At 44.6% G+C, this 22,981-nt stretch overlaps 1 protein-coding gene across 1 annotated transcript; it reads left to right on the forward strand.

Annotated features, from left to right (window-relative positions):
• Positions 1–20,509: 20,509 nt before the first annotated feature.
• On the forward strand, positions 20,510–22,629 carry LOC143350345 (uncharacterized). The gene has a single exon (XM_076782431.1). It carries the CDS (start codon positions 20,530–20,532, stop codon positions 22,627–22,629), a length of 2,100 nt encoding a protein of 699 aa, XP_076638546.1. The 5' UTR covers positions 20,510–20,529.
• Positions 22,630–22,981: the final 352 nt, after the last annotated feature.

Below are 22,981 nucleotides of genomic sequence, written 5' to 3' on the forward strand. Positions count from 1 at the left end.
AATTATTGTTTACTGTTTTAATAACTGCATTTAGGCACGGTAAATATTTTTATTATTATCTCGTGCATCTAATACGCTCGTAGAAGGGGTAGATTTCGTTGGATTCACAACGGTATCCGTGATACAAAAATGCTAAGAATCCCCGTTCTGCGGCGAATACTCATTTTCCAGACTATTAAGTTTATGTTTTGAAGAAAGTACGTTTTATATCCATGATAATTGCCTATACGCTTCTAAATTATCGTCATCTTTATGGCAGTGGCAAGCAGAGTAACGAAAATAAAAAGAAGAATATGTTAGGAAGCCGAAAGGTAACGCGGCATAGCGACTGACATTACCATGGTTAGACGTAAAAGTAGAATAGCCTAGTAAAAACGTAAAACTATGCGAAGGGTGTTCAGCTTCGGCACACAAAAGAATGTAATCCTGCGTTCGAGGATATCGCCTTTTAAGGGCAAAACGAAGGGCTTCATCGTTGACGGAACATTTAGGTCAACCTATCTATCAAATCGTTTCTAAGAAAACTATATTCGATTTAATTTAAAGACTTCCTCTTACAACTATATCCTCAGAGTAAATAGTTCTCTAATTTTTACTCTAAGAGACCTTTCGTTTTAAATTAAATAATTAATTTTATAAGTTTTTTTTTTGCTTCAATGAGAACTGAATGCAAGCTTTTCCAAAGTCGATAAAACGTAACGAAAAAAAAATATTTCTATCTTGAAATGTTAAAGAATATATGTGGAAAGTAGCGAAAAGTTTCATCGAACCCTTATACTGTAAAAAAAATGATCAAACATCCCTTCTCGTTTTACCATTTCACATGAGTCTCCCTCGTTAAGTTTCATTATTTGGCTCGCCAATTAGAAAAATTGGCGAGTTTCCGTGGCTCGAAACGTTGGATTTCTGCTTCCTCGACAGTTCCCAATCAAAATGGCGAGCGAAGGCTATTCTTCCGCGCGTGCACCGCCACGTGCAGTTCGCGCACGCATGCGCGCAAACTAGGTGCACTTCATCCGCCGCTATTTCCATATTCGTACGGGGAACTATTTTTTCCCTCCTGTCCCTCTCGGTCCCTCCCGTTTCCACGGGCTCTCCGTGTATACAAGACGTGTACGCGTACGTCGAGGAGAGATTGCCGTGTCTCGTTGTAGGCGTTTCACTGTGCCAGCGCGTTGCATCTGGGATCGCTGTCCTCTAACGGGACGCGATGCAAATTCTGCCAAAGCTCGGGGATAAAGTCCTCCAGCCGTGTCCGTGATTCGAGAATTCGTAACGATTTCCTCCCGAGGGAGGTGGCGTTTGCCCGAGAATCGCGCCTCGATCGACTTTAATGTCGGTTTTCCCCCAGTAATCGACTGAGAAATTCGTAATATCGCCGCGATAAAGCGCGCTCCGGGGCCGATCCCTCGCGCAGGAAGTCGAACGAAGTGGATGGGGACGATAAACTTTCAAACCGTGCGGGTTACAGATTTTTCAGGGACGCGTTAAGTCCTCGTGGATGTACGATCTCCTTCGGGCGTGTTGGCGGGGAATGCCACGGATCGCGATAACATCGGTTTCGAGCCATTATCTTCGTACCTTCGGGAAACTAAACACGGAGAAACTCTTTCTTTTTTTATTTTGTCGTGTGCTTTGAAACCTCGATCGAGTCAGATTTCGAAAACGTGGATAACGGAGTTTCGCTGGGTCGACGAGGATCGAGAGATACCAAAGTTCACCGACATGCCTTCCTACGTAGGAAACTCGTTGTGAAACGTGTGCGAATAATGCATTATTAGAAAAAAAAAGTCGTCCTGCTTATACTTTTATAGTTCGAGCGTAACAAATTCGAACGACCACGGTAGAAAGGAGTATTCGAGTTCCTCGCGGGTCTATCGTTTAACGTCCACTCCGCTTTCTACGCGCTGGAAATCCGACAGATTCCACGCGAGCTCCCATAGATTCAGCGGTATACGCACGGCGGACCAATTTAAATTTGTCCAGAAGCGAAAGGATCTCCGTGGTTGTCTTTTAACGGGATCGAATGCAAAGCAGCCTGTCGCAAACACGTACGTTCCGTACACCCGGACGCATCGTTACTCTGATAAATTTCGTGTTACCGTTCTCGGGTTTCGCGCGCATTCTGTTCGCGCACGACCGAGCGCAAAAACCGCGGTAAAATAGCGATAATATGGCGATAGCGCGAAGCTGCGTCAGATTGAAACATTGCCTGAAATGTGTAACACGAGGCACGAGGAAACCTAGCTGCGCCTTGTTCCCGTGTTCCCTACGAATCGTTCCATATCTGGTTAACGTTCCCTCTAACGGGATTCCCCACCGACTTGAACACGTTCGCCTATTTTCGATGAATTTTCGCGATACGATCCACGAAACTGCGTGCGAATGCATAATGCACCGCGTCAGACTCCGACAGATCTCATCGTGGCAATAAATCGACAAGATACGACGACGATACCCGCGGCTACCAACGGGTACCAATTTTTTTACCCTCGCAGAAAAATCCGTCGAAATTTAAGAATCGATTTCTTTCGTTGCAGGTTTCGATTACGCGGCCCGCTGCGAACACTGGCGAAGAATGCGCGCGTCTGGATCGGTTTAACCTTTTCAAGTAAGTCTCGAACGCTGTTCACGTTCTAAGATATTAGATCGTTTCGTAAGTCTTTGCGTGTCTAACTATGCCAGTGGTGCGCAACCATTTTCGTTAACGAAGGGAATATCGAACGGCGACCGGAACAAAGGGCTCGCGACGAGGGGTGGATAGCTAACGTGTCTTCAACATTGTACTTCGACCAAACTGGACGATACTAAATTGTTTCTAGGTTTTATACATTTATTGAAATGTGCTGTCAATGTCTATTCATGCATACATAAAATTTAACTGCTACGTCACCTACACAGTATGAGAGACAAGGACTTCCATGGAGCTAAAACAATTGTAATTCTCAAGTTGAAACGTTAAAGGAAATCAATTTTAGCGAGGTCACGGAAATAAGTACTAAGACAAATTTTAAGTGATGATGGAGTCTCCAAGTCTAAGATACTCGAGCGCTTGCAGCTGGAGGTTCACGTCTTGGAAGTTTCTGGCGTACACGGTTCGAGGTTTGAGGGTTTCAACGAGATTTGATTGAGGTTTCCATCGAATGTCCGCGAGAGGTAGTTCGGAGAACCGATGAAGGAGCCACGCGACGCGGAATTGCTGGAAGGAAACGGATGCTCGGCCCAGTTCCTACGGCACACGCGCGTAAACGCACTGGAACGCTTCGCGATCGCCACGCTACACTTACGAAATCGCCAGCATTGTATGGCGCTACCGTGTACAAAAAACGAGGCTCCGGCCTGATATGATAGGTATGCGGGACGCGAGCGTGACGAACACGTTGCCTACCCGTATGCAGATTATTCAAATAAATCTCTCGTTTTCTGTTTTCTGCTGCCCCTCCTCCCCCGGGGGGCGATGGAACCTTTCCTTTTTAGGCCAATGTCTGCTCGCACCTTGCACGATGAAGACGAAATGCTTATTAAACATTCAACGACCGCTTGTTTACCGTTTCGGTAAACGTTGCCTCTGAAATATACCCGAAATATCGTCGAAAATAATGACGGATAATTCCTTGGACCGTTCCAATTCGACCAGAATTCAGATTTTAGTCGATAAAATACAAATGTACCGAAAACGTCTAATTTATATCGGGAAATTTGAGTATTTGTCGCTGAACGAGGGTGGATGAGGAGTATCTCTATCGAGAGTATCTATTATCGTTCGTCGTAGCGAGTGTTTCGAGCGTCCAATGACCATTTTCGGTAACACATTTTTTTTGCTACGAAGGAGATTAAAAAATAATCCGTAGACAAACAGCTACAACTAGAGAGTTGTAATTGAATAACTGTCCAGATACTACGAGCGGTAACGCCATTCGTTACAACATCGATTTGTAAAAGGTATTACTGGGAATGGTCAACGCGTCAAGCACTTGTCATGTACGACAATAAATTTATATCGAGAACCAGCAACGGTAGATAAACTTGTTCGTGTTGTTGACTATATCCTAACCGAGCTATCGTTCCTTAAAATGTTCACAACTTTCTTTCTTCGTTGGTATCTCAGTTACTGGCTACCTTTTTCACTCGAACATTCATTTAAAGCTATTTAAGACGACGATATTAGATAGTTTATCCTATATAGCGACGAAATAAAACGTTATATGTTTTATTTTAAAAAGGGGAATTCTCGATATGAAAATTTTCAATGAAAATATTTTATACGCAGCAAGTAAATTCTAAGAGCTATTTGAAGCGATATGAGATTGTTTAACCTATATAGTGACACTTGTCGTTAAAAGTATATAGTTTCAATTAAGATAAGTGGCAGTAACCATTACTAACGATTTAAAAGTGTTCCATTACGCTTTCACTTCGTTTTGACGCTTTGAACCTGCGAGATAGTGTTACCCATGCATTGAACTCACTCGATCGACCTTCGCGTCAGAGTCGTGTTTCTAATTTTATTACACAAACAGTAACCGTATTATCGGATGCAATTCTTCGCTGTTCGATTTGTAATTTGTTCCTTGACAAATTATACAGGGTGAAGTCACAAACCGATAAAAAGAATTCACGGAAACATTGTCCGTATTCATAATTTAGAGGAACAACAAGCTTCTTTCGATGAAAAATACGGAAACGAATTACTTTGAGAAAGCTCCTCTGTAACTTCGCGAGACAGTCGGCTGAAATATCGCCTCGCGTATGATTTTTGCTCGCTGGTCGTACAAGATTAATTTGGCGCGTGATGTGTAGGTTACTGCAGCCTACGCAACAGAAATTCCTGAATGGCGTCGAACGGATTATGATCTCTGCTAAACAAACGCGTAAAGATAAACGTTCGTCGGTCACTCCCGAATCCGAACGTTGGCACCAACTAATATTTTTAATAACAAGAATAATAACGCGTCCCTAGAGTTCAGAATGTAAAAACGGAAGGATCGACGACGACATAAAATTCTTTTCGCGTACTTTTAAATAACTTTATGGTTCGAAGAAGATTCAACGAGTTAAACATACATTTGTCCTGGACACTATCAATAATTCAGCGATCATTCATCGGTTTAGAATATTGATTTGTTCATCCTGTAAAACGCCTTCGCGTCCAGATTATAAAACAAGACAAATATCCTGAGTCATTCGAACGTCTTCGAACTTTCGCTCGTGACAGGAGCGTCATAACCATCAAACCTACGATCGTTATTCTTCGATATTATAACCATCTTCGATAATGGAACATCGTATCGGAAAATTTTATCAAACCATAAATAAATTGAAACATTCGTAGGAAATACGTCGTTCGTTCAAGGTGGGGGGAAAAACGTTCGTTTGAAAAACTGAAACTTTCGACGCATTTTATTGCCAAGTTCTTTGAATCGATCTGAGAAACTCGAATCGTTGCTGGAACGAGACACCTACAAAGAAAGGATATTACTAGACCATTTCTCACATAACTTCTTCGCGAAACAGTAATCGTGTCTCCGATAATATCGAATTCTCAGCTCGCAGGTTCTAAACACGAGACGCAAGTTAGACCTGCAATAATGTTACGTGATATGCAACGACATTCTCCGTTCTATTGGCGAACACCTTTTCGAGACGAACGGCAAAGAGCAGAGAACGTGGGTGTTGTGTTTCAATATCGTAAAACGGGAAAGTCTATTATTGGCTGCTAATAACGAGTAAGTTGGTCGTGTCGATCGTGCGTTTTTATCCGTCGTCCCCGTATCCTGGGTTTTTCTTACGACGTCGTCCCCATTTGATCGACCGTTTTACGAGCTCTCTGAATCAGCGGAATTGCTCCTTTTAAATTCAATAGCCTCGATCTTGTCACGAACGGTACAGTTCCCTGGCCAATTATCGTTCGGGTTTGTCTTTCATCGATGCGATTGCGCACGCCAAGCGTTTTATGCATCCTGTGTTGTAAAATTACTTGCTCGATCGACGAAAGTGTTCTCGAACGCGTTCAACGTACAGACTTCTTACAAACCGTACAAGAATTTCGTCGATCGATTTATCTCCTAAAATAAGACAAATTTTATATTCCAAACTTTTTCACGCTTGTAATTCGAGCATCGTTAGATTCTCGTCGAAAGTTATTCATTGAAGTATAAAGGGAAATTAAGATCGATCATGTGTCCATGTGAGAAAATTGTGAAATTCTTCAAAATTTGTATGCAATCGAATACGTAGTTTGAATATGAGGAACGCTTTGGTGATTTCAACGCGTGATAAGAAGCATCGACAATATTCCGAGCCTTTCATCATGTTTCCCGGATCGTTTCTTCGATGTGGATATTCGTACTTACTTCAAGCATCAAATTAACAAATAATTTTTCAGAGAAATTATTTACTTTTCGAATTATTCGATACGCAACGTTGCACAGGAATCCGTAATACAACGAAACAAATAACAATTCTGCAGCTTATCTCGCGAGTAATAATCGTACAATGTGTGTCAAGAAGTATCTTAATAATGGATTTTGAAATCAGTTCCAAGCAAGCATCAATCTAATTTCCAACTACTGTCTAGTCGTTACTAATGTCAGTAATTAAGATTTCTCTGTAAATATTCTTCTCACGGAGTCTAAACCGTTTCTACGTTTGAAAAATGATTCCACTAATCGCTTCTATAATTAAATAAGCAAGAGGAACACCTTGGTCTCAATTTACTCTTTCGAACAATAGAAATTTGCTACAACACCGATTTAATTTGGACGTCGCGACACATAAACAAGCTAAATTTAAACCCAAATCCTTAGTCGTTTGCAGTATTGTCCGCAAGAACAAGCTAATCGAGAATCACGATACTTTTCTCGCAGACTCTTACGGTTACTTTGTCTTGTAAGGACAGAACAACGACTACATTCCCGACATATGTCAAGAATTCGAAGTTCCTTCGCCGGGTGACGCAAGAACGGACACGTCTGTGACTCGAAAAAGAACAGAAACGCTTCGAAGAAGTAATTGTATTCTCGTTAGGCTTTTTCCCGTTCGCTGCTTGCGGCCCAATTTGGCGGGAAACGCAGTCCAGGCATTTCGACGGCCATTTTTGTTCCTCCGGGTGAACAGAGGAAAGAGGAGAGGATTGATATTTCGCCTCGACGCGCTCAACTTTTAGAGCCAACGACTCACCCTCGAAGCAGCGCGTCCAATTGTTAAGTGGCAAGTAGGTTAAGGGGTCTGCGGCTTAATTGCGGCCAGTTTTATCATTTTTTTTTAATTGAGGCGACCAGAGCTCCTTTAATTACACACGTGCAGCGACAGAGAAAGCTATCACGAGCGCCGTAACATCCTTCCGTGCACTGACCGTTTTTTATTACCTCTGTCGGATCGAAGCCCGAGGAGAAGTCGTTTAGCCTCGGACTTAGCGGAATTATTCGTTCTCGAAGAGTTATGAGGAATTCTTTCCCGATGCGCGAGCCTCGATACGAAAAGAAGGTTAAAAGAAGACTGAGAATCGCGATTCCAAGCGGTCGAAAGAATAATAATGCGCGATTTGTATCGCGACGTTCGCTAAATACGTCTAAACGACCGGCGATAACGGGGCCACGAAAATCACGGGAATATCCTCTGACGCAGTAACGATATTTATCACCGCGGAAGGGAAAAAGTGCTTGGCACAATGACAAGAGAGAAACAATCGGCGAGAAAGAAAGCAGCTCTCGGAGGGGAAGCGAAAGGGGAGGGGAAAAAAGGCACGACGAGGTCGAAAGAGTCGCGCAATTAGCAATTACTGGCAGCGGACTGAAATTATGTCCGTAAGGCAAAGGAATCGAAATAAGACGGGGGCTGGCGAGCGGTATTAAATCAAAAAGAAGGAAACTTCAATTTCCGACTACGTGCGAGCCGCGCCGTGTCCGCCGGGGAGGCCGCTTTCGATTCAAAATTTATGCCAACCCCCTAAATCAATTAAAAACTACAACCGATATTTTCGGACGTTTCGATTTCGACGCAGTCAACCTTCAGGCTAATAGTGTATAAAAATAATTACAAGGGATATCCTCACGCGTGAAAAGCTACGGAGACTCCGGTGATTTAAACGCGCGGCAAAGGCATCATCGATGCTTCGGTAATTCCGATGCGTCGTAAAAAGTACCATCGATACTCCGGTGATTTCAATGCATGGTAAACGTACCGTCTCCGCACGAGTGATTTCACTGCGTGGTAATTGAGTCACGCTGGGTTCAAAGTAGAAAGCATGACTGATAGTGAAATTGAATTTTGCATTAGAACATTAGTTACGATCGAACCACTTTTCAATCTTCCCCAACGTGATCCCTCTCGATGTAATCCGGAAGTGTTCTGGAAAATGGTCGAACGTGCTTCCAGACGGTTGCATTACCTATTCTTCCAGCAAACTAAGACGTTATATTATACCACAATTGAAAAAAAAATTGCAAAAAATATTTCTATCGACGTTTGGACTTTTGCATTTTGAGTTATCTTCAGAATAGGAAAGGTAATTATGAAATACAAAAGAATTAAGTGGATTATTGGGGCCTCTGCAAGTTTGAACTAATAATTATTTAATATATGCCAATGTAATTATTTGGAAATTTATGTAATCCTCCATTTCTTAAATACTTTCAAGGAAAGTTGATTTCCATTTACTAATTTGGTAAAAATCTGACATTAAGTAAAATAATTCAATTAAAATTGAGAGTCCACTTTAATCGCCTAAATGCACAAACGAGAATATGATAAATTAAATTTAAAAAAAAATCTAACCCTTTAGAAAGCCAATTTTCCCAGCGATTTTAGCGAGCAGGAAATATATTAAATTTGCATAAAACGCTTCTGCCGAGCAGCTGTTTGAAATTACTCGAATCGAACGGCCGTTTTTCCGTAACAAATGCCCGGTTTCGATTACGGGAAATACTTTTGCCGGTACGTCGGCTATTATAACGGATTCGCGCGCTACGTACGAAGCGGATTTCGAAGTCGCCGACGGTGAAGAGAAATCTCGCACAATGTATTATGCGTCTGCTGTTTATCAACAATCGACGGTCATTCCGGAGAAGGTTTACACGTAATTAGAAACGTGGCCTTTGCAGGCATCGTTGCGTCACTGACACTGACTGCCAGGCTAGACAGCGTTGACATTGACACGCGTAGCGATTTCAAAGTCAGATCCGTCAGGATCGCTCGGAATACGCCGTGAGAGTTTTTTCACGCAGCCCGAGTACCTTGAACGACGACAACGGAAAATAATGGCGAGAGCGAGAGAGCCGGGCGACGGAGGTATCCCGCGGAAAAAGAGCAACGCGGGAGAGAAAAAAAAAAATTGCGATCTTTTTGCTCGTCGCGGGAATCGCTGCGAAATAAACTATGTCGAAACGATGATTTATTCGTAGAAATTGTTACAAGCCTCGGAGAGCGGCGGGAATAAAACTGCGGAGTTATTTTTCGAATCTTCTTTTTTTAAATTTCATTGAAAAGTAGCCTGAGCGGAGCGTCTCTAATGCCACCGATTATCGACGTTTTTCTATTGGAAGACGGATCGATCGTGGATTCGAAATGGCGGTCGTGGAAAAGTATTACGTTACTTTGCGTATAATAACAGTTAACGTGCGTCGAGTTGGATTTTTCTCGCGAAAGTATCTAACTTTTTGCGGGGACAAACGATCTTGCAAAAGACAGAGAGAAACGATAAAAGATGTTTTCGGGATTTCGGAACAATTATATTCGGAGGTCGTTGCGCGCGAGACAGTGTAACGTTCAAATTTCCAGCTTTGAAAACCGGACGCCGTCGTTCCTGAATCATCCTTCGATAGAACGAATAATAAATGAGTAATTTCGGGTGATAATTTTAGACGGCTCGGTCTACGGTGACGTCGAAACGCAAAGCTGAAAAGCAGCCTCGGAATAACGAAAAAAAGAAGGATAAAAACGTCGATACGTGCATTGACTTTAATCTTCGCTCGACCTCCGTCGTCTTCTTAATTAACAACTACGGAGTTGGACACATTTTCGACGGTAAATGAATTGTACGATCGCTAGATGTACAAAACTGTCTGCCGTGTGTACACAGAAATTGTAGTGAAAGATAATAAACGTCAATTACTTGACTTCCTCGAGTGGCCAGCGTAAGAAGTACGTCGCTTCGTTCCGTTTATGGCGGTGCGCTGAAAATTGGATTGATCGGAATGGAAGTATCAAGTAAGTATCTCTGCGACCAACAGCTGTCGCGTCGCGCCGAGAAACGCAGCAAAATGTTCGGAAAATCGCGACGCGAGAATGAAGCGATAAAATCCTTAAACGTACACGTCAGAAAAACTGACGGACAGACAGAGAGATCGGCTGGTTGCAAAACTACGCACCGAAGGAACCGGTGATACAGATCGGAGTATATAAGGTAACGGTATTTATTGAGATCCCAACGATTGTCGAAGATAAAGAAAACCGTACGATACGACGACGGACTTACTCTAGAAAGTCGCTTTTTAATCGCTTTCAAAGAACGTTCGAGCGTTCTGCGACCGGAAGTACCTGCAAGATTATTCGAGGGGTTCGAAGAACGTTGAGAAAAGTTAGCAACGGTACGCGTTGTTCGAAAGATCGAAGAAACTGTTCGAAGATCATTAAAATTAGACATACGGTGCGATGGAGACCAGTAAATTTGCATATATGGAGGATAAATTAAAACTTTTCTCACTTCATTTTTTTCTAAATTCTTTCCTTCAAAACACAAGTATGTTTTTCTAATTATTTAATTTTAATTCTTACGCGTACATTGCATTTTGTTATACAGGGTGTTCGGCCACCCCTGAGAAAAATTTTAATGGGGGATTCTAGAGGCCAAAATAAGAAGAAAATCAAGAATACCAATTTGTTGATGGAGCCTTCGTTAAAAAGTTATTAACAATTAAATTCAAAAATTTCAAATCGTTCTGGAAAAATTATTTTCGGTTACGGGAGTCAATTACAACCATTTTTTGTAAATACACATACCTCCGAAATCCTGCCCACTTTCTAAAAAAAAATTCAGTACAGGCGGAACTTTAAACGTTAATAACTTTTTAATGACATTTCCATCAACAAATTAGTATTCTTGATTTTCATCTTATTTTGGCCTCTAGAATCCCCCATTAAAATTTTTCCCAGGGGTGGCCGAGCACCCTGTATAAGAATCAGGAAAGTAGAATTGAAAAAAATCGAAAAGTGACTGTGAATATTAATAAAAACGACGTTGGAGGATCCTTGGCTGCGACCTTGGCGATTAATACGTCTACAGGCTGCCGAAAAATGCTTCCTACAGAGTGACCTGGATCTCGCGAGCGAATCGGTAGCGAAAATAAGGTAGCGTGAACGACGTCAGGAACACGGAGCAAAAGACAGATGTGAGCGTGACGGAACAGAGAACGGCGATTGGGAAATCGTATCGGATCGAAATGAAGCCATACTGTCTGAGCGCGGACGTATTATTACGGACGTATTATACGGTTATAAATAAGGTCGTAAAAGTTTACCAATTCTCCGTCCAGTCGCGGAGTTCAGGCTCGGAAGATCGAGGACCGACGAAGAAAATATAAATGATAATTTAGCGGGACGATTTTGGACACGTCAGACCTTTCGAGAAGAATTTAAAAGAATTTTTCTAGACACGCATTTTATCTTTATTTGCATACTGTATTATAATATATATTTATTATTGTTTTGGCCTTTGTCAGCCCCTTTCGTTAAAATTAAATTGTGATCATAGGTATTTGATATTGGTTCGATGTTCCAAGAGTCGTTATTGCCTTCTATTATAATTGTACGAATTTTCACGACTGTCGTATGAATTTGAAAGAAAGGAAACGCCCGTGGACCGGTTGACGCCTCGCGATAAGAGCGAGAGATAAACTCTTAACCCGCTCGCCTTTTTTTTTCGCCTTCGTCGATACTCGATCGATCACGCGTACCTACGTACCGTTTCTAAAAGGAGATGACTTTCGAAGATGTTCATCGATTACGCTACGTAGAAAGGATGAGAAAGGCGTTTCGTCGTCGACTTCGATTTCACCTTGTTCCGAAGTCCTTTGACCCAATCGGACCGAACGCGTTTGTAACGCACAACGCGCGACATAATGTCGCCGTGTACCGATAAATACTAGATCGTGCGCTGCTAGACGCCTCCAACTTTTTATACACGGTGTCCCCTTCGACTTGAATATTTCAGTTTCCCTCAAAGATTCGAAGGAAACCATTTTCTATCAAACGTTCACATTCCACGTTATTATTCCTTTCATATACGACTCTTTTAATTCAAAATTCCATGTAATCGATAAAATTAATATTTTCTCAGTAATAGTCAGTAATTATAGAAAAAACTGATACGCTACAGTCGAATAATTCGATTCGAATAGATCCGGGTTAGGTTACTTCTTCAATTTAAAGTTCCACGTAATTAATAACACTAATATGTTAGTTGATACAGTATAAAAGTTGGTCGAAATTTTCGTCCTCGCGATGAAACGTCGGTTGCATTTTCCATCGTGCAAGTTCGTCCATAATTCACGTTGCTCGAAGGCTGAGCAACGGCTGACCGTGGCATGTAAACTGTCGGAATTAGTCGATTAGTGACGGATAATGTGCAACGGTTCGGCTACGGTTGTTGTCAGGCTGTCCTGGTATCGCGTTTTACGACCATTAATTTTTCCGTCGACGATTTCCTGTAAGTTCCGTGGCTTCGATGCACATCACGAGAACATTGTTGCGCTCCGCGGTATGCTCTGTCCTCGTGGAAACAGCTCGTCCGCGTGTACGGGGCTCACAATACTCGCTTATTAATTCTTGTCGGTGGTGAACAAGAGGAACACGGTTGCCCCGCGAATTCGCCGCGATTTCTCTTAACTGTAATACAGAACACGCGACTGAGACCACACGGAGAAACAAGCAATGAGTCAGGCAGCGAGACACACGACGGCTAAAATCTAACGGTCCCCGGGTTTCTGGCGAGCAAAAACGCGACAGGATCAACGGATGAATTCGAGAAACGGCTGCGGTTTCTTCGACCGGACGCGAACCGTTCGCAAAAAATGTGGTTCCTCCGGGGGCTACTCGCGATCCCTCGTTTTTCCAGGTCACATCAACCCGACACCGAGGCCAACACGGCGTTTTTATTCCCGTTGCTCGAAACGTTTAGGAGAATTTCAACAAACCGCGTGACTTATATTTTTAGACGTCGAACGTAGCCAAACGGTTGCGTGGAAAAACATTTTATATGCTCGGTGCAGGCTGTTCGGTATCCTGTGGACTTTCTTCGACTAATCAGTTGCTTTTAAATCGCGAGCATTTGAATCTCTTTACTACGGAAAAGAAACGATAACGCGATTTACGAGTCAGCTGGACGAGCGTCTCCATCGAGCGTTCTCGTAAACAAAATTTTTCATTCGTTTTCTGATATTCGATGATACCGGTTGAATCTTGGAACACCCTGTTCCGAGACAATTATCGGGTTGTCTCGCGGGAAACGACGTCGTTCGAAACCGAGACTTATACGCGAGCAAAACGAAACGAGGAGATCCAGCGAGCGGAGAGACAGCTTAATCCGACAAATCGGTATAATATTCCGCGATGGGCTCACGATTAAGCGGGAGATGGGCCAGTTAAATCGAGATTCGAGCGACGTACACCTGCGGAAGAAATCGTTAAAATCGTATTCGTTCTAGAGTCCAAAAAATAAACGTAATGCATATTCTAGTTGATAGTAAAAGTCGAGATCTAATAAAAATATCTGCGATATAATTCAAAGTGTAAAACGAAAAGTCGAGGAAGATGATCGTGCAAGTTTCGGAGCCTTTGGTTCCGATCTTCTTATTTATGCACCCTGTATAAAAATCTGTCTATCAAACGGTTGGGATCTTCGCACGCAGCGTCGTCGAATCGGGACTGTCGGACGAGAATCGATCGCGGAATCGGGAACACGTCACCGGTAACGACGAAAACCGATAATTTGGCCGTTTGGGAGGTGTCCACCGGGACCAAGATGGGCGCGATCCTCGTGGCGTTTTGAGGGAAAGGAAATCGACGCCGGATGCGGGACGCGTTGAATTATCTCTTCACGCTCGGGCCCTGTCGAAAACGTTCGCCGAGTAATTACCAGGCTCGCGATGATATCCGGCTTGATATTCGAATCCGGGGCCCCGGTTCCCTGCCTCTCAGGCCAGTTTTCGTGCCTCTGACCCCGATACCAGCCCCCGAAGTACCCGCCGCTCCCGACTTTTTTCGACACTTTGCGCGTGCCTCTCGACCGACTCAATTTCAAACCGAGAAATATCCGACTGACCGACACGTGGGCCCCGCGATCTTTCGCTCGGGCCCGTTTACCGTCGGTTTGCGGGTCGCGTTTCACTCCTGGGCCCCGAACACGCACGCACGCGGATTATTTATTCGGTTATTTTCGCGGTATCACCCCCTCGGGGAATAATATAATAACGATAACGAGCAAAGGGTGGGAACAAAACGGTAGAAAGTTTTTAACTTCGAACAAAAGAATAATTTTACGGGGCTTAAATACGAGTACGGTTTTAACGAACCTGCGTGCAACGAAAGAACGAAATTTGAATGGCTCTTTGGAGTGACGATCAATCTTTACGTTCGGTTTGGGCGAACGATGGATCTTTTAATGGCGATTTTAAAATGTAAATAATGCGTTTACGTTATCGATGGCTGCCAAATTTAAATTGCAGGCGTCGCCAGTGCAAGGTGAAAATAACTGCACATTTCCCCAAAGGAACAGAAAAAGAAGGATTCATTTTCTTCAAAATAGAACTGGCCAAAATAAAGATATAAGACTATTTACCACACAAATGTAAAAATATAGTATTCACCTATCTTTCAAGAACGACTATGAGAAAAATGTCAATTTTCTTCCAAACACAATTGTATTTATAATATTATCAACTGAAAATCGAATAAGAAGAAAAATCAGAACTAAATTATTTGGATAGTGCCTAGGACTTATGAACGATATTAAAGGAAAATTATTAAAATAAATCTTTAAGAAAAACACACGACGAAGCTCGGAACACAGGGTAACGGTATGAAAAAATGCAGCTACGATCTTTCATGAACGAGTATTAGTTATTGCAGCAACAGCAAACGGAAGATTGGCCTGCTGGTTACTTGGCAAGTCAGCTAAATGTCAAGGATAGTTTGAATTATTCTTTTGCTTTTTGCGTCGTAGCGTTACGAGCGAGCAAACTTTTCTAGGATACGAACCCTGCCGAAGGCGGTTAATAATGTTCACGTGCAAGGATATTCATGCACCGATGATCTGCTCGACCCAACGAACAGCGGACTATAATAGAGACAAAAAATTCGCCTAAGGCCTCTGACCGAACGGGACCTTCAAAAAATTAGTTTTGAAAAACTCGATGATATCGACGTTAATGTTTTCCAAAAACGAATCGCAAAAACTTACGCACAGTTTGTTGAAAATGAAAATTTCAATCCAGCTTCTTTAATATACAAAGCAATTGAAGAAGCCCCGATACCAAACTTTTTTTTTAATGTGGAGATTTTTAATTTTTGTTAATTCTTGCTACGAAAGTTAAAACTTAGAAATTCCATTGAATAAGAGAAGTTTATATTGAAGCAGTACGAGAAGCAAAAATTAAAATTATAACGAACTGATAAAGTGAACTTGAATTGAAAAACGTTCCCCCGTTCGATTTTTCCATTAGATTCGTGAAATTCTTCAGTTTAGCGGTGAAAGACGCAGCATAATTTTTCGATCGTAATATTCGATGCTAGGCAACGGATACTTCGCTTCGAGCAGTACATGTATTTGCATATACTCGTACACGGCGCGAGTATTATGCATTCATGCGCATGCGTACATCCGCGAGATGCAATCGCCTCTTTCCTTTAAACGGAACAATGCAAATTTTTTCATGTAAATCGGAACGAACATTGGCATAAAAAGGTGATCAATCTGCGAGATAATTGGAAATAGAGCATGTTTAAAGTTGCGAGACGAGTCTGAGAGATCGAAAGCGCAAATCCGCGGAGCGGTCGTTGCTGCATTGCGACACGGAAAAATCATCCAGCTTAAACACGGTTTCGTGTACCAATATCTCGTAAATTATTCGCCATTCGATGTTCGACGAGTCGCAGAGGTAAATCGGAATTGGCACTATCTTCCATTGACTTTATTTCTTTTTTAAACAAACGAAGCATGGATCTTGCAAACCATTCGTTGACTTTAAGTTATGTTCCTCGCGTGGAAAAAAAAAGGAAACTTTAATTTCCAAATTTATTTCCTGAAACATTTTAATTTGAAAATTGTTTTAGTTCCACAGTGATAAGTCAAAGACTTAAGAGTTAATTTGGTGAATTTCTCGCTGAGCTACCGGACCTCGATCGTCCCTGGAGCGATGAAAGGGCACAATGGCTCGGTTTCCCCGCCATGACGGTTTTGCGCAACGCGATCTAGTTTCGCGACGACGATAGAAAAGTGGAGGAGTAACGATCGGTGGCCGAAGTTTCAGCAACGACGGTCCGATCGGCCCCCAGGCGAATGGTCGAATCGTGAAGTTCGACGGTCTCGCAACGATTTCACGATGTAAAAAAAAAAGAATCCAACGAAACGCCTCTACCGATCGATCTCTCGGGACGTGCCGCGAAGGAAACGGCCACTGACGGAATTGGCTAACGAGAACCGATAAACGCCACGGTTTCTCCGAATTTGTATCCTTTCTGCGGTTCGCCGATCGACACCTGTTCCCCGCTTTTCCCGCCGTGTCGATCGTTCGACCAACTTCCTGCTTCTCGTTTCGTCGACGTTTCTTTTCCCTCCGAGAATCATTTTAACGAATCGGAGAAGCAGAGGGCCAGAAAAACCAAATCCTTCGAATGATCGATGGTTAAATTATTCGATACGTGTATTAAAAGTAGATTCTAAAATTTATAATTTCGAGAGGGTTGGAACTACGAGAAACGAGGAAAAATATTGAGCTTTCTTTGTTAAGAAGCCTCTCGATAAATTGAATTTGATCTATGAAAATTTGTTCGATGCTGTTTAGAAGACCAACGAGGAGTATAATCGCCTCTAAACATACCGATTACTTCGAATAATATTAGAATTCCGGCTAGATGAAAGCAGATATAACGCAACAATATATTTCGTTAATAGGTTGTTGCATAACACAGAATTATAACGAAACGTAAAGTAGTAATTGATGCTCGAGTATCGACTTCCAGAAACTCGATGCGCAGGATGTTTTTAACCGGTGATTTTCAAATTTTATGGTGGGCTACTCCTTCCACGAAAGGTTCGAAACGCTCCGTGTAAAAAGAGAAAATTTCAACGCCAAAGATTTACGAACAAAAGATTGTATTACGTTTCCTTCCACCTTTAAAAAATATAACACTGAATTTTTGTAGACAGAATAATTCGCGATATATGTCCAATTATCGTGGTACAATTTCTCGTTATCGTAAACCTCTCAACGAGTATGTGCTTCTCTCTCGATCGGAAGATTACTATTTCCAATTTCATTTGTTGCTAACCGTCCGTCCCCTCCGTTGTCCTCGATATAATACGTAGCATTAATTTTTTGATACGTTCGAGTAAAAGTAATTTAGCTTCTCGTGACTCGTTTCGAGTTCTACGTATAACTTGTCCGAGTTGTAATTGAGATCGGCATCTATCTGGATTTTCGCTCGCAAGAAACCCAATTAGCTACGACGGGGGAGCCTGATTGGTGGGAAAAGATATCTGTGATTGAGAGTCGTCATTTCGCTGGATAAAACTTCTGTACGCGCTGCAGCGATGTAGAAATGGCAGTGATAAACACTTGCGTATAGAAAAATCACGAAACGGTAGTTGAATACTAATTGAGCTCACCTTTTGCCTAGATTTTGCATTTTTCCAAAACATTAATTAACGTCGATGGAAAAGTTCCAACGGAAGGAAGGAGATTAGTTATCTATGTAATATCGACTGAATACTATCTAAAAAATTCGAACACTTTGATAATTTTATAACTCTTTCTTTTAAATATGTTAACAAGAATACAATCGTAGGTTCGAGTTTACTTTAATGCTCGAATCTTTTTGCCTGCGTTCATTAATATTTCGAAGCTAAGAACTAGAGATTCGATTTCTCTGTGGGAACGAATTGTGTCGTAATAATGGAGGCCTCGAATGCGTTCGGCCTTATGGTCGTAAACGTCAAACGTCATAGGCTTAATCGGCATTAAAAGCTCATTGATGAATTATCGCGGCGATCGCTGTTTATACTCGTCCCTGTCGGCGTTTTACAAGGAAATCTAATGAATAGTAATAGCGATAGTAATAGAAATACTAATAGAAACAATGAATAATAAATTGACCACGTTAAAAATTCTATTAAGCTATCTGGTATCAACTTCCCTCTGCGAAAAGGTTAAAGGTATAAATTTCATCCAAACAAAGTACACCGAAATTTAATAAAAATCACTCGACTTCCTTTGTTTCTCCTTTCGAGTTTATTTCGAACTAAATTTCCTATTCAATAATTCTTTTCGAATTGAGAAAGCGCTGTCAATTTCGACAGATCTATATTCTCGATTAATGATGCTGCCAATATAGTTCGCGATTTAATAGCGCTGTGTTGTTCGGACGAAGGAAGATGTTTAGGCTGTCAGAGAAAGCAATCGCTTTTTCGACATCCGGCTATCGATTTACATCGACCTCGATGGATCGTTGCCGAGTCTAAACTACTCCACGCTACATAGATCTTTGCTCTAACAACGAAACAGAGCAAGAGGACAATTAAACGAGGCAATTGATCATTTTTCAAATTACAGTAACTTCGAGAGCCTCGAGTTAACTTCTACGTAGTTAAACGTACCAGAGTCGTTGAATAAAAGAATATAAGAGACAATCGGTACGATTTACCTTGCATCGATTACCAATTTTCGCTCTCGTTTGCTTCCGTTTGCTGCGCGAGAAAGACGTCGGTTGGCAGTCCTCGATCATCGTGGTCGTCGTTACTACGATTATTGCCGGTTAGTCCACGTCTAGACGAATTTCAGTAAAAGGTATCCCGGGGGGCAGAATCCAATCAATCCGCTGCGGTGAACGCGACGTCCGTGTGCGGCGTGCCGGCGCGATCGGTACGGATGATCTAGTGCACGAGCGATTCCAGGACTCGATTTCGTAACGCCGAGAGACCGTTCCGTCCTCGGACATCCGGGTGCCGAGCTGCAGAGAGTCGCGTAGCTGCAACGGCCCTCGATCAATTGTTATACACCGTGGCTGGCATTTAACCGCAGCTCACGAAGCGTGGCTCGCGTCTCCGCACTGTTGCCGCATTAATTTGGTACAGTGCGTTGTAGTATGATAGCTCACGGAAAAGAAGGTTGCGCAAACGTTGCTTATGCCTCGTACAAGCGTTTGCGTCCGTGTACACGCGGTCTACGTGTGCAAAGTTTCTGGTCTTTATGTCCCCCGCTCTCGCGTCCAACCTTCTCTCTCTCTCAGCTACCTCGACAGCCACGATATTTATCCTCTCCCTCTATCTAGCCGGCTAGATCTGTTTCTGTTTCTATCAGATATTCGACGTCCCTCTCTCGCGTTGGCGTTCCTCCTTCTCGACTCCTCTGTCTCCCGGAGTACGCTGATCGGCTGTACCGGCTAGCCAACTCCGTCGGGCTGGCTATAGTGAATTTATATACAGCCACGGTGCGTTCCCACGCCTAGAGCATGCGAGAGAGCCCTGGCTGGCTCTTCGGCCTAATGCCCGCGTGGTACCGATCCTATTCCGCTGGCCCGTCGCCTAAGAAAACGCTGGAAAATCTGGGACACCGCGTCGCGGTATGCGCCATTGTCCTCGGACTTACTACGGGAGCCGATCTCGAGCGCGGTCGCCATTTTCGCCCGTCACGCCGTTTTGCAAGTTTGTCGCGCTCTCGACGTTGATCCGGTTTTCGTCTCCTCGCGCTGTCAACCGGCTAGATCAGGGTCACATCTTCCAACGGTGGGGAGGAGTAATATACAAAATGATCAACTAAATTTGGGAATCCTATCCCTACGTTTTGACGATTGTTCTACTAAATGGTCGAATTCTTAGGGCATCAACTTATGAATGCAAACCCCACTTGACACTACTGTGTTTTTAACTCAATTCTCACTTATTGTTCGACACCACTGGACCACACCAGTTCTCATATCATTTTTACAGAGGAGGGCCAAACTATTCCGATGTAATAAAGACACGCTATAACGAAAAGTTCAACTCGACGCCAATAGAATATCGTTAGCGTAAAGATTATAGTAGAGAGCGTCGCTACGTTGCAACAGAACTGGGTCCAATACTCACCGAAGCTTCAATTCTATTTCTCCAGGTCGTTCCCCGAGTTCAAGGATGCGGTGGGCGATGAGGCACGAGGGTCACCTCTGCTGAAACGTATCCTCGACGCCAAACCAGGAGCACCGCCAGCCGACAGAGGCCGCCAGTAGCCCGAACCTGGAACAGAGCGAACCGCGAGGACGAAGTACTTAAAAGGTTTCATGGATCTAACGGAGGCATTCGCCCCGGGAGGGGGCGGGGAGGATCTGCCAAAGACCGACTTCTTCGACTTCGTCGTCTCCCCGCCGCCCCATTGCGCATCCGCGGACGGCATTTCCGACGAGGAGAGCTTCCTCCATCGTACGACCTGCCGAAGCATCGGTTACCTTCAGCAGAGCCACGAGGAGCACGAGGCAAGCCGCGATCTTCACGGCTCGCCGTTCATCAAAGAAACCAATAACAATACCTTGACGGCTCTGCCGCCCGTATCGACGATCACGAGCTCCCTGGGTCATCATCATCATCATCATCACGTGAGGACTCATCACAACGCCTGCAACGTACAGACCAGCAACGAGCAGACTCCCATGGACCAGTCGGACTGCGACTACTGGACCACCGACGAGAGCAAGGAACAGACCTGCAACATACTTCTGGAGGATTTGAATAAGTACTGTTGGTCGGCCCACGCGAACACTCAGAGCCACGGCAACGAGAACGTGAGCGTTCATCAGGGCACCAACGACCATCATCAGGGCGTGGGTCGAGGATGCGCCGCGAACGACAGACAGAACACGGACGGAGCTATTTATACGTTAACAGTGCTGAACAACGAAGCGAATTCGATGGACGCGTTGGACTGTTGCAAGAGCCCGGCACCGACGTCCAGCGACTCGTGGTCCCTGCGGCCCAATCTGGACCTAGACGCCATACTGAGCATGGAGCCCGCGTCGTCCGAGCAGGAACACGACCAGTCCACGAACGTCAGCGAGGTGTCGCGGACAGTGAACGACAGGTTTCATCCGGACCGTTTCTCCGTCGCGTCGTCCCAGTACACCACTGACGACAGCGGTTTCGTCGAGAGCAAGGAGCTCTGCGGTCGAGCGTCGTCCAACAGCGGAAATTGCACCGGCGGCGACAATAACAACGACTGGAAACTCTCGGATCAGAATCTGCAGGAAGCGGCGGCCGCGGCAGCAGCTGCTGCGGTCGCGGTGGGCGCTGGAGACTCGGCGGAGAGTCTTCTGAGAAGTGCCCTCCAGGGGAAGCTGTACACAGGCCCGGCCCAAGTGGTCTCCTCCTCGTCGCCATCCAACCAGGGCACCACCATGCCCATACCCGTAACGAGTAACGCTGCTCTGCAGATAGTCACTGACCAGCAGCAGCAACAACAGCAGCAGCAGCAGCAACAGCAACAGCAGCAGCAACAGCAGCAGCAGCAACAACAACAGGACGAATCCATGCACGCCTGCACCGACGAGGACCTCTTGCTGTCGCAGTTGGACCAAACGACCTACCGACCGGGCGACTACGAGAAGCTGAAGAGCATAGCGAACGAAGTGGTCGAATCCTACTGCAGCCTGGAACCTGTCTGCAACGTCTCCGCGACCACTACGGTGATGTATACCTTGGACCCGACGAGCGGTAGCCTGGGCACCATCACGCTTCCGGCGGACCTGGGCCAAGTGAGCACGGTGACGGTGGTCACGGCTGCTCAACAAGACGTCCTCCAGCAGCAAGCGGCTCCACGGGCCGAGGTGGAGCAGCAACAACCGACCAACCAGCTGCAGATGGCTCCTTCGAGGGTGGTGGCAACGAAAGCGCCGAAAAAGTACTGCAGACGTGCCAACAGAAACACCAGCAATGCGAACGCGGCCAGCAACGGCAATAGCGGACCCGAGACTGCTGGAAACGTAGGCGGACAACAACAGGGCGCGTCGGGAGGCTCGCCGGGCAGCATTCAGCGCAAGGAACGTTCGCTGCACTACTGCAGCATCTGCAGTAAAGGATTCAAGGACAAGTACAGCGTGAACGTGCACATCAGAACGCACACGGGCGAGAAACCCTTCGCCTGTTCCCTGTGCGGTAAGAGCTTCCGGCAGAAGGCCCACCTGGCGAAGCACTATCAGACGCACGTCACGCAGAAGCCCAGCGTCCAGCAACAGGCGACCGGGAACAGCGGCAGTAACAACGGGAACAGCGGGAACCCGAGCCCGTCGGCGGAGACCACCACCACCACGACGAGCGGCGTGACGAACAGGAGTCAACCGCATCAGGTGTCTGTCGATCCTTCGGGGACCGCCTGCAATCCACCCAGTTAGTCGGGCTGGGAGGACACTGGCCACCGATTTCTCGTATTCCCGTTAATTTTCACGCGCCGCGACTCCTGCCGCCCCTCTTCTCTTCCCTCGACGGCACGGCGCGAGGTCTCGTCCTTCTACTTTCTCTTCTCTGGATCTCTATTTCTGTCTCCTCCCACCCTACACTGTCGCTGTTTCTTCTTGCTCTTCTTCCGATGTTTAGAGACTTCGTTCGCTAAGAGAGCCGAGCGAAGTGATTTACGATCAACGAGGTTAGAACCCGGTCACAGAGCGAACCCATGACTAATGGCGACGATTGCGAGATCGATGCGTCTATGGACTGACGTCAGACAGCCCGGCAGCTGAGAGCTTC

This window comes from Colletes latitarsis, chromosome 2, assembly GCF_051014445.1.
Source record: "Colletes latitarsis isolate SP2378_abdomen chromosome 2, iyColLati1, whole genome shotgun sequence".
In the NCBI taxonomy this organism is placed as follows: domain Eukaryota; kingdom Metazoa; phylum Arthropoda; class Insecta; order Hymenoptera; family Colletidae; genus Colletes; species Colletes latitarsis.

Coding starts and splice junctions, on each gene's coding strand:
- LOC143350345 (XM_076782431.1), top strand. CDS start 20,530: ATGGATCTAACGGAGGCATTCGCCCCGGGAGGGGGCGGGGAGGATCTG.